This window comes from Felis catus, chromosome B3 (genome assembly GCF_018350175.1).
Source record: "Felis catus isolate Fca126 chromosome B3, F.catus_Fca126_mat1.0, whole genome shotgun sequence".
In the NCBI taxonomy this organism is placed as follows: domain Eukaryota; kingdom Metazoa; phylum Chordata; class Mammalia; order Carnivora; family Felidae; genus Felis; species Felis catus.
In genome coordinates this window covers 34,638,798-34,651,548 of record NC_058373.1, presented here as the reverse complement: position 1 = coordinate 34,651,548, position 12,751 = coordinate 34,638,798, and the positions used below count along the sequence as shown (strand labels likewise).

The window sequence follows — 12,751 nt, the reverse complement described above, 5'->3', positions numbered from 1 at the left end:
AAGCTAGAAAAAGAACAAACAAAACCCAAAACCAGTAGAAGGAAGGAAATAATAAAGAACAGAGCAGACATACATGAAATAAAAACAAAAAGCAATAGAACAGATCAATGAAACCAGGAGCTGGTTCTTTGAAAAGATCAACAAAATTAATAAACCTTTAGCCAGATTCATGAGAGAGAGAGAGAGAGAGAGAGAGAGAGAGAGAGAGAGGATTCAAAATCAGAAATGAAAGAGAAGAACTAACTACTGACACCACAGAAATACAAAGGATTATAAGAGACTATTGTGAAAAATTACATGCCAACAAACTGGACAACGTAGGAGAAATGTATAAATTCCTAGAAGCATATAAACTACCAAAACTGAATCAAGAAGAAATAGAAAGTTTGAACAGATTGATTACCAGCAATGACATCGAATCAGTAATCAAAACCTTCCAATAAACAAAAGCCCAGGACCAGACAGCTTCACAGGTGAATTCTACCAAACATTTAAAGAAGAGTGAATACCTATTCTTCTCAAACTATTCCAAAAAGTAGAAGAGAAAAGAAGGCTTCCAAGTTCATTCTATGAGGACAGCATTATCCTGATGCCAATACCAGATAAAATCACTACAAAAAAAGAGTTACAGACCAGTATCTCTGCTGAACATAGATGCAAAAACGCTCAACAAAATACTAGTAAATCACATCCAACAATACATTAAAAAAATCATTCACCACAATCAAGTGAGATTCATTCCCAAGATGCAAGAGTGGTTTAATATTTGCAAATCAATCAACATGATGCATCACATCAATAAGAGAGAGGATAAAAATCATATGATCATTTCAATAGATGTAGATAAAACATTTGACAGAGTATAATATCCATTCATGATAAAAATCCTCTCTCAGTGAGGTCTCAGGATACAAAATCAATATATAGAAATCCATTACATTTCCATACTCTAATAATGAAGTAGCAGAAAGAAATTAAGAAAACAGCCCTATTTACAGTGGCACCAAGAATAATAGAATACCTAGAAATAACCAAGGTGAAAGACCTGTACTCTGAAAACTCATTCATGAAGGAAATTGAAGATGACACAAAGAAATGGAAAGATATTCTGTGCTAATGGATTGGAAGAACAAATATTGTTTAAATGTTCATACTATCCAAAGCAATCTACAGATTTAATGTGATCCCTATCAAAATACCACGAGCATTTTTCACCGATCTAGAACAGACAATCCTAAAATTTGTATGGAACCACAAAAAAACCCGAATAGCCAAAGCAGTCTTGAAAAAGAAGAACAAAACTAGAGGTATCACAATCCCAGATTTCAAGATATACTACCAAGCTGTAGTAATCAAAGCAGTTTGGTACTGGCACAAAAAATAGGTACATAGATCAGTGGAACAGAATAGAGAGTCCAGAAATAAGCCCACGATTATATAGTCCATTAATCTTCAACAAAGAAGGCAAGAATATGCAATGGAAAAAAGACAGTCTTTTCAACAAATGTTGTTGTGAAAACTAGACAGCTACACGCAAAAGAATGAAACTGGACCCCTTTCTTACACCACACACAAAAATAAACTCAAAATGGATTAAGTACCTAAACGTGAGACCTGAAACCAAAAAAATCCTAGAACAGAACAAAGGTAGTAACTTCATTAACATCAGCCAAAGCAACGTCTTTCTAGATATGTCTTCTGAGGCAAGGGAAACAAAAGCAAAAATAAATTATTGAGAATACTTAAAAAATAAAAAGCTTCTGCACAACAAAGGAAACAATCAATAAAACTAAAAGGCAATCTACCAAATGGAGTACATATTTGCAAATGGGTCAGTATCCCAAATGTATAAAGAACTTCTACAACTCAACACCTAAAATAATCTAATTTAAAAATGGGCAGAAGACATGAACAGACATTTCTCCAAAGAAGACATACTGATGATGGTCAACAGACACATGAAAAGATGCTCAACATCACTCATCATCAAGGAAATGCAAGCCAAAAACACAATGAGATACCACCTCACAGCTGTCAGAATGGTTAAAATAAAAAACACGAGAAACCGGGGCACCTGGGTGGCTCAGTCGGTTGGGCATCTGATTCTTGATTTTGGTTCAGGTCATGATCTCGGTTCATGAGATTCAGCCCCACATCAGGCTCTGTGCCGATAGCACAGAGCTGCTTGGGATTCTCTCCTTCTCTTTCTGCCCCTCCCCTGTTCATGTTCTCTACTTTCTCTCAAAATAAATAAATAAACATTGAAAAAAACCCACAAGAAACAAGTGTGGAGAGTATATGGAGGAAAAGGCACCTTTGTGCACTGTTGGGGGGCATGCAAACTGGTGTAGCCACTGTGGAAAACAGTATGGAGGTTCCTCCGAAAATTAAAAATATAAGTATGCTACCATCCAGTAATTGCACTACTAGGTATTTACACAAAGATTACAAAAACATGTTGGGGCCCCTGGGTGGCTCAGTTGGTTGAGCGTCCGACTTCGGCTCGAGTCATGATCTCATGGCTCGTGAATTCAAGCCCCACATAAGGCTTGCTGCTGTCAGTGCAGAGCCTACTTTGGATCCTTTGTCCTCCTCTCTCTGCCCCTTCCCCACTTATGCTCTCTTTCTCTCAAAAATAAACATTTAAAAGAAAAAGAATACAAAAAAGATTAATCTGAAGAGACACGTGCACCCCTATGTTTATTGCAGCATTATTTACAATAACAAAACTATGGAAGCAGCCCAAGTATCCATCCATAGATGAACGGGTAAAGAAGATGTTATGTGTATATCTAATATATATATAAATACATACATACATACGTACAATGGGATATTATTCAGCCATAAGAAGAATGAAATCTTGCCATTTGCAACAATACGAATGGCTCTAGAGGATACAATGAAATAAGTCAGAGAAGGACATACCATATGATTTCACTCATATGTGGAATTTCAGAAACAAAGGAAAAAAGAGACCAAGCCAAAAACAGACTCTTAACTATGGAGAACAAACTTATTGTTGCCAGGGGGGAGGTGGGTGGGATGGGTAAAATAGGTGATGGGGATTAAGAGTACAATTATCATGATGAGCACTGAGTAATGTATAGAACTGTTGAATCACTGTATTGCACACCTGAAACTAATATAACACTGTATGTTAACTCTACTGGAATTAAATTTTTTTTTTATTTAAAAAAAAATTTTTTTTTAACATTTATTTATTTTTGAGACAGAGACAGAGCATGAACGGGGGAGGGGCAGAGAGAGAGGGAGACACAGAATCGGAAGCAGGCTCCAGGCTCTGGGCCATCGGCCCAGAGCCTGACGCGGGGCTCGAACTCACGGACCGCAAGTTCGTGACCTGAGCTGAAGTCGGACGCTCAACCGACTGAGCCACCCAGGCGCCCTGGAATTAAAATTTTTAAAAAATTAGTTTGAGAAATTAGCTTTTTCCAGTTTTTCCAATTAGCTTTTTGTCGTACTATTGGCATTATTTATTAGTATCTATTTGCAGAAACTGTGAGTTCTTCCTTGAATTTTTATTATTGTTATATTTTCCTCTGTTAGCCAAGTGATTTCCCTCACCTCTCCTTTTATAGTGACTTTTTCTTTTGCCACATCATCCTTCCTAAAGAATACAGATAGAAGTGGAGACTATATGTTTAAAAAAAAGCATCCAATTTCACAGAAAGAACATTTACATTAGCATTTCCATTTTAGTGATTTTCTTTTCCCATAGCCAATTGAACTAGCCTGCATAATGATTAGCAAAATACAGGTAATAATGAATAGCTGGTTCTTTTCAGAAACATTGTGAGCCCTATATTTTTAAAGCTTTGCAAGTTTTATTTCTAATCTTTCCTTTGTAGACTTAATTCAGTGTAAAGCATGTAAAATCTTTGTAATGCCTAAAGGTCTGGCTTATTGAATATTTATATAGTTTTAAGAATCTTAGTTTGCTAGTATGTAGGGAATGTCCTTTGCAGATAGGAAATCACATAGAATTCAATACTGTGTGGATTAATGGATTCCATCAACAATGCATCAGATGGATTTAAATTATGTAAGTTTAGTAGATTCAGTTGATTGAATGCAATTGAAAACGTTAGCTAAGCCCAAAGTTTACAGATTACTTGGGGGAATGATCGGTGAAGCTTTAATGTTAGCATTTTAAGGTGGTTAAATTCAATGTTCAGCTTTTCTGTGTGTTTTATCTTTGTAGCACCTTAAATTCAAGGAAACAAATCTTGTAATGCTGCAGCAATTTAATGCACTAGCTCAACTCCGCCGCGTCGACCAGTTGACAATTGATCCTCAAGGAAATCCAGTTGTCAATTTTACACTCTGGAAATACTATGTACTGTTTAGGCTGAGCCATTTTAGTATGCAGAAAATAAACGGGACAGAGGTAAGCTAAACATAAGTCAACTGTAGAATTAATATTCCCTTTTAAGGAAAATAGTCATAAAAATGGGCAGGAATTTCAGTAACCATGATAGAACTTTTGAAAAATATTGTGGTTTTTTTCCCCCAAATCTTGACATTTACAATGTCAGAGAGCTAAAAATCTATCAAAAAACTTCGAAAACACTAGACAGACTTTAAAAATAGCAACCAAATCATGGTGAATAGCAAATACTTTTACTGTTGTTTGAAAGTACTTGAGAAGTAAAATGTTGGTGGGATAACTTAAAAAAATGTTAAAAGAACACTTATGTCAAAGTGTTTTACAGGCTGCCTGGCATGTAAGAAGGATGGAGAAGTGGGGAAGTAATACCCAAATGTCAGCTGGTAAGGGTCATAGTAGAGGAAGGGAGGAGTAAAGGGATGAAAAGAAGAGAATATACACAGGGAAAGAAGAATGATTTTAAAAAGAAACAATGAGAAGGAGAAATAGGCAAGGAGGAAAGGCAAAAGAGGAGGAAGTAAACATGAGAGAAAAAGGAAATAAACCAAGCGTATGTAAATGTCTGGACTGCTTTTTAATAGTCTGTAACAGCTGCCTGTGGATAACTTGCACTGGATAACTCAGGCCTGGAATATTTTTAGTGAAAAGCTATTTTTCAGATTGATTCTGCTAAGCTTGCCACAAGATTAATCTTCCTTTTACCCAAAGACCGTGTTCTCTAACAATTATTTTGGAAGAGAAGAGAGAAACTGGGGTTCTTCCTCTACTGAGGAATTCCTGAACTGAATATAAATAATCCTCCAAAGGAAGACAATCTCTCTATGCTGTTAGTATTATTATGATTATCTCTTAAAATTCCGGAGACCTCCTTACTGTAAAATGAGGAGTAATCAGGTTTGCCAGCATGGTGGTAACAGCAACTGTATTTCTCTGTAGCTTATGCACTACAAGTGCCTCTGGCCTAGTACTCCAAAACCCAACATAGGGTTAAGAGGCTGGAGATCTCTGGGTCAGTGCGCAAGAGTCAATTGAGATTTTTGCATCAACCACAGGAGGCTCGTGACCACGGTATCAGCTATCTGTTGAAGATGTAGGACAAATCTGGAATCTTCAGAGGACTATTAATTTCTCCAGCTAGTTCTCACGAGATCTGGTTCAGTCTTGTGTACTCTTGTGTACTCCCTTGGTACTTGCCCAGAGAGGTCATGAGTCATTGATCAGACCTCATAACTAGTCCCAAAGTTTTCCAAATCTGGAAAACTTCATTTTATTTTAGTTATTTTAGCTATGGATGAGTAATTCTTTATTAATGGCCAAACTCTTGTCCCCATTAACCTAAATAGTGTATTTATCCAGACATAGACCACTACTAGAAGTGTATACTAAATATTATTGAACCTTGAACTAGGAAGGAATAGTACAATATAATTACATTAAAGAGAGAAGAGTTAGAAAGAGCCAGTATAACTTATTCTGATTTAAATTTCCTTAAATGTCAGCTCCAGGGATATTGGACCCTTTCTTAAAAGTCTAAAATAAAGCTACTTGTCTCAACCTTGAAGATATGTAATAATATTATATATCTAAGAATTAGAAAGAACCAGTATAACTTATTCTGATTTAAAGTTCCTTAAATGTCAATGCCAGGGATATTGGACCCTTTCTTAAAAGTCTAAAATAAAGCTACTTATCTGAACCTTGAAAATATGTAATAATATTACATATCTACTTTTCTTTATATATGAGAGAATAATATTACTTGAAGTAGAGTTAAATTGAATTGTGAGTGAGCAGCAACAAGAAAAGATGGCGTAGTGGCCTACACTGGCCACTAGGTGACTATGTTAGACCAAACAACTGAGTCGTCCGCTAAAGGAAAGATTTGAGGGAACAGCAACCTCATGAACTCCAAAGGTCTAGGGAAAGTGTCTGCATGGAGTCCTGGGTTTAAGATGCTGGTGAACTATGGGTTTGTTTTTTTGGAAAACGCCTGTGAAGTGTATTACAGCTAGTATTAGTGAATGTTTTTATGTTCCAAAATTTCACTATACCAGGGTTTCTCGACCTCAGCTCCGTTGACATTTGGGACCAGGTAGTCCTTTGTTGTGGGGGCTGTCCTGTGCATTGTAGGACGCTTAACAGCATCCCTGGCTTCAACACACTAGATTCTGGTAGCATCCCTCTGACAGTTGTGATAACCAAAAATGTCTCCAGACATTGTCCAGTGTTCTCTAGGGGCCAAAATGGCCCCTGGCTGGGAATCACCAAATTTATATACACAAACTAATCGTATTTAAAATGCAAACAACCCTATTTTACAGTAAAGAAAATATGCCCAGATATTAATCCAAGTCCTAATTTTAGCTTTTAGTACTTCCTTGTTAAGATAGGAATAAGCCCTCACAGAGAAAACCTGTGACAAATTATTCCTTGTGGAGAGAAAGGTAGACATAATTTTACAATGAACAGGAGTGTCTTTGATTGTCTAATGTTCCATCTCTCAGGAAGGGACAAAATTACTGTTATAGAAGCAAGGTATGAACAACACCTTCGCTTACCTTTGGCATGTTATTAAAGTGAATCTATTCTGTTGACACTTGAGAAATTTCCCCTTAAATCACTCTACTCCAAGAAGCTAAAGGATTCCTGAAAAAAATTTTCATAAAGAATTTAAGGTGCCTCAAGTCTAATTCTCACGGAACATTGCTTTAAGTCAGAGCTAACTCATCACCTCCATCATCCTCCATCACCATGAGCAGCACCTGTCATCTTCATTCCAGTTAAGCTCAGGGAAGAAAGATATGTCAATGAGAGCTCTCCTCTTACGGCCCCAGAGAAGGTATTTTCCTGGACTAAAAGAAAACACTCAAGCTAGACATCTCTTTGGAAATGTGTTAATTGTATCAAGCTAGATACAGTGTCATTTTGACCCATGTCCATTGTATCTCTTCAGGTGACGCAGAATGATATGATCATGGCTGAAAGGCTCTTTGGAATCCTAGCCCATGTAGCATCTTCCGAGTTACCCCAGTACCGTCTGATTTCAATTCTGGGTGATGCCAGGTGATCTTTAATTTCTATCATTTTAATAGAATTTCTGTTGCTGTAGAAAAAAAAGAATAACTCTTAACTGCCATATGTGCATCCCACAAAGATTTATCCTAAATTTGTCTTGTGGCTAGCCCTCTTCAAAGTCTTGGGGTATAAAGATGAAGAAGACAAGATTCTTGCTCTTGTGTGGCTTATAAGCTAATAGTTTAAAGATATGTGTAAGCACTTATAATGCAAATGTTTCAGATGTTATAAGAGAGGAGTGAAAGAGTATAGGAAAGACCAACTTTAGTTTAGAAGAACATAACAGAAGGCTTCACAGAGGAGGTAAGGTTTTATCTAGCTCTTCAGGAATGTGTAGTTTTTCAGGTACAGGATACAGGGGAAAGAGATCTGCAAAGGCACAAGGAATTGTAAAGAGTTCAGCATAACTGGAGCATGGGATAATTGTGAATAGTGACAGGAAATGAAGCTAGAAAGACTGTGGTCTGATTTTGAATCCATTCAAAACAAAAGTGAATATTTGTGCTTTTGTAATTCAGCACAAGAATCATGTGATTAGATGTTTGTTCTAGAAAGGCTGCCATTTGAGCGGACAGAAATGCAAGGACTGGAGACCGATGAAGAGGCTAGTTATAGTTTAGGAGGGAGATTTTGAAGGCATGAACTAAGACAATGAGAATAGAGAAGGGGATAATTTGAAAAATACTTAGAAGACGTATACCTGGCAGACCACACTGACAAAATGTGCATGAATGGAAGGAGAGAAGTGGGGGACGGTATGTCCATCATGATTCAGTTATAGATAAGGGAATTCACTCTGGTTAGAATAAGCAGAAAACAATTGATGTACAAGGAATTTGCTGTCTACAAGATCATTGGAAGAGGTGGGAGTCTCATGACTCCCAGAACGATACCACAGAACCAACCCACCAAGGAAACTGCCACCTCTGCTCAGGGAGTTGGCTAAGCAGGACACTGGCACCCCGGTTGCAGCCTCCAGAATCATACCACTTCAACTACATTGAGGATCAGGAAGTTCCCCACTCCTGTCCCCAGAACTTGGTTGCAGAGCCATGTTGCCCTTCTGTAATTTGTGCCAAAAAAAAAAAAAAATGGGTATCTTGTGTGTTACCTCTACTTCCCCACAGAGCTCAGTTCTCATTTCAGATCTTATCCAAGTGTGTCTGATTGGTAGAATCTAAATCCCGTAAAACACCTATAGAATCACTTGGGAAAAAAGTACTGAAGGAGGGACTGCCATAAAATGAACAGTGAATGCAAGAAATAGGAAGTATTGGGGGTGCCTGGGTGGCTCAGTCGGTTGTATGTCCGACTCTTGCTTTCGGCTCAGGTCATTATCTCACAGTCATGGGGTCAAGCCCCATGTCGGGCGTGGAGCCTCCTCGGGATTCTCTCTCTCTCTCTTCCTTTACCCCGTCCCCCACGCACATTCTCTCTTTCTCTCTCAAAAAATAAATTTATTTTTTTATTTAAAAAAATGTTTTTATGTTTATTTATTTCTGAAACAGAGAGAGGCAGAGCATGAGTGGAGGAGGGGTAGAGAGAGAGGGAGACACAGAATCAGAAGCAGGCTCCAGGCTCTGAGCTGTCAGCACAGAGCCCAACGTGGGGCTTGAACTCACAAACCGTGAGATCATGACCTGAGCTGAAGTCTCTCTCTCAACCAACTGAGCCACCCAGGCGCCCCTCAAAAAATAAATTAAAAAAAAAAATAGGAATCATTGAATTCAAGAAATGATGGTGTGGGAAGAAATAAGTAAAAATTAGAGCTGTCTAAAAATATTAATGTATAAGGAAAAAATTAATAACTGGAAGATAAAAATCCCAGAAATTCATAAAAGAAAGGAACTTAAACTTTGCTAAGGTTTTTTTTTCCCTTTGGGAGTAATAATAGGTACTAATTAACATCAGAAATTGATGGAAAAGTACATGTTTAACTGTGTGTATTAAAATTTTAAGGACTACTATTAGGAAGAAAGGCTAGATGTATAGTTTATTAACCACTAAAAAGAAAAAGGATTGGTCAACAAAAATGTGGAAGGGAAATAAAAATAAACATATCAGTTATAATAAATATTAATGAATGAAATTCTCCTATGAATAGATATTCGCTATCAAATTGAGTTAAAAATTGAGTTACATGTTGTATTTGAGAAATACCCCTAAAGAAAGCAATATATAAGGTTTGAAAATACAGGAATGAAAATATATAACAGGCAAATGCCAACAACAGTAACAAACAAATCTGGGAATATTAATATTAGTGATAATAAAATTGATGACACCAAAAGCTATAATCTACCAAAAAAGATGATAATTATGAAGCTTAATGTAACTAAGCTCCTAAATATCTCAACAAATACTAGTATACATTAACAAATTCACAGTTATTGTGGTAGATATTAATCTATTTGATCAGTAGACAAATAAGCCAAAATAAAAAAGAATATGGGGGATTTGAATAACAGTTAATACACTTTGTCAACTAAATATGTTTATAATTATATTCCCAGAATATTATTCCCAATTCTGAAAAAAATTTATTCAAACACCTATGAAATGTTTGCAAAAATTGGATACATATTAAACTCAAAGAAGGTCTCCGTGTTTCCCAAAAAGCATACTCAGATTACTTTCTGTAATCAGCATAAAATTAGAAAATAGTGAGCCAAAAATTTACTCAGATGAAATTAAAAAAACAAAGAAACAGGAAAAGCAGTTACCCAGAAAGCAAAATACAAGTTCCTTTAAACTTAAAAAAGATGTTTGACCTCAGAGTTACAGACATGAAAATTTTAAAACAGTGAGATACCTTTGTGGGAAAGACTAAAAGTTTGATCACATACAGCATATGGAAACAGAATTCTTATACACTGTCCATGGTATAAGTTGAGGCAACTCTTTTACATAGCAATTTAACAATACCTAACAAATTTTAAATTTACAAGCCCTGTAACTTAGTAATTTCCCTTAAAGGAATCTTCTTCAGATGGTGGTTTTTACATGAGCACAAATATATATGTGTAAGGATTTTCACTGCAGTGTAGCAAGAATAGGAAAACTCACTAAATTTCCACTAATAAAGGACTAATGACTTGCAACTCTAAAAATAATTAGAGGTTCTGATATGAAACAGTCTGTAAGATGTCTCAGAAAATAAAAATGCAAGTTATAGAACACTTACATAGTGTACTGCAATTTATGAGAAATGGGGAGTATGTTTCAAAGGTATCCGTATGTTATTTTTAAATGTTTGATTTTTTAAAAAATGACTGTCTCTGGGAGTTGAACTGAGGACACTAAGAGTTCCAAAGGGTGTAGAAGTTTACTTTTCACCGTATGTCTATAGATACTGCTCGAATTACCTTTTTGGGTTTTGTTCTTTTTTATTCTTTTTATTATTATTATTATTATTATTATTATTATTATTGTATTCCTTCTTTAAAAAATTATTTTGAAAAGTACTTTCTTTGGGATAGAAGAGTAAATTAAAACCAAAGTCATAAATTACATATAAATGAACTTGATAACAAGAGAACTCTGTCACAGCCTGTGGGATGTTGCTAAGACTGTACTGAGAGGAAATGATATATCTTTAATATACTTGTTAGGAAACAAGAAAGATTAGAAATGAATGAATGAGGCTTTCAATTCAAGAAAGCTAGAAAAACACCAAAGTAAAAAAAAAAATAGAGGCAAGAAATTAATAAAGACAAAGCAACTTAAAAAAAATAAGAAATTGAAAAAAGAATAATTGATTAGTAAAAGCAAAAATTGACTCTTTATAAAGACCATTTTCTAAGGAAAATCCAAGAACTCAACCATTAAATTTTTTATAACTGATCAGATTATATACTAAGGAAACCAGATACTGTATCAACATACAAAAATAATTGGTATTTTTTCATTAAAATAATAAATTATTGAAAATAGTATTAGAAAAAGTATCCCATTTATAGAGGCAATAAAAACTGTAAAACATCAGGAAATCTACCTGACACAAAATAACTATGAAATAAACAGTGAAATTAGGAATAAAAAAAGTGTCTAAAAAATGGAGAGGTTTGCATTGTTAATGAATTCTGAGGCTTAATAAAGATGTCAATTTATTTTAATGAAATCATATAGTTACTAACTTTCCAATCAACAATCCCAGTGTGATTTTCTCAGTAAACAAGGTGATTTTTGTATCTGTTTTTTTAATATTTATTTATTTATTTTGAGAGAGAGCGAGAGAGAGCCCATAAGCAGGGGAGCGGCAGAGAGAGAGAGAGAGAGGGAGAGAGAGAATCCCAAGCAGGCTCTACACTGTCAGTGCCAAGCCCGACACGGGACTTGAACTCACCAACCATGAGATCATGCATGACCTCAGTGATAAAACACAAATGTACTAATTGTTCTGGTTAAAAGCCAAAGATCGTCAGATTGAGTAAAAAATGAAGCTCAGTTATATGTTGTTAACAAGAGACACATCTGAAACATAAGGTTACATAAAGTTTGAAAGTAAAAAAGTGAGGAGTGCCTCCGTAGCTCAGTGGGTTAACCATCCTGTTCTTGATTTCTGCTTAGGTCATGATCTCAAAGTTCGTGAGTTTGAGCCCCACCACATAAAGCTCTTCACTGACAGTGTGGAGTCTGCTTGGGATTCTCTGTTTCCCTCTCTCTCTGACCCTGCCCTGCTGGTGCATGTGCGTGCATGCGTGCTCCCTCTCTCTCAAAATAAATAAAATACACTTAAAAATAAATTAATTAATTAAGGAAACATTAAAAAAATAAAATAAAAAAGAGAGAAAAGATAAAAAAAAATGGTAACCAAAATAAAAACAGAACAGCCATTGAGGACTAAATTGACTCAGGTGAAAAGCAATACTAAAAATAAAGAGAATCATTTCAAAATGATAATGAGTTCAATTCATTGCAAATGTTAATATAAATTTACTAATTTAATATTTATGCACCTATTAGCATAGCCTTAAAAAACATGCAAACCAAAAATTGACACGACTGCAGCTCCACAATTACAGGGGGAAGTTTCAATATACTCTTGAGTAATTTTAAAAGGATATAAAATACTTGAGCACCATGAATAACAAATTTGACTTAATGGACATTCAGAGAGCATTGCCCCAACAACTGTAGAACACATGTTCTTTTCAAGTATACATGGAATATTTGTAAAATTGACCAAATACTATCCGTAAGGAAATTATCAAGATTCCAAAGGATTTACGTAGACAATGTGTTCTGTTCACAATACAATTAAGC

General features: G+C 35.6%; 1 protein-coding gene across 7 annotated transcripts in view; it reads left to right on the top strand.

Annotated features, from left to right (window-relative positions):
• LRRC49 (leucine rich repeat containing 49) overlaps nt 1-12,751 on the top strand; it is a 156,193-nt gene that overhangs the window by 124,961 nt on the left and 18,481 nt on the right. For all 7 annotated transcript variants that reach the window (XM_045059088.1, XM_023255098.2, XM_045059087.1 and 4 more), the window contains 2 exons: nt 4,226-4,411; nt 7,365-7,474. In XM_045059088.1, coding sequence (XP_044915023.1) covers nt 4,226-4,411; nt 7,365-7,474 — 296 coding nt within the window. The remainder of the gene's footprint in view (nt 1-4,225; nt 4,412-7,364; nt 7,475-12,751) is intronic.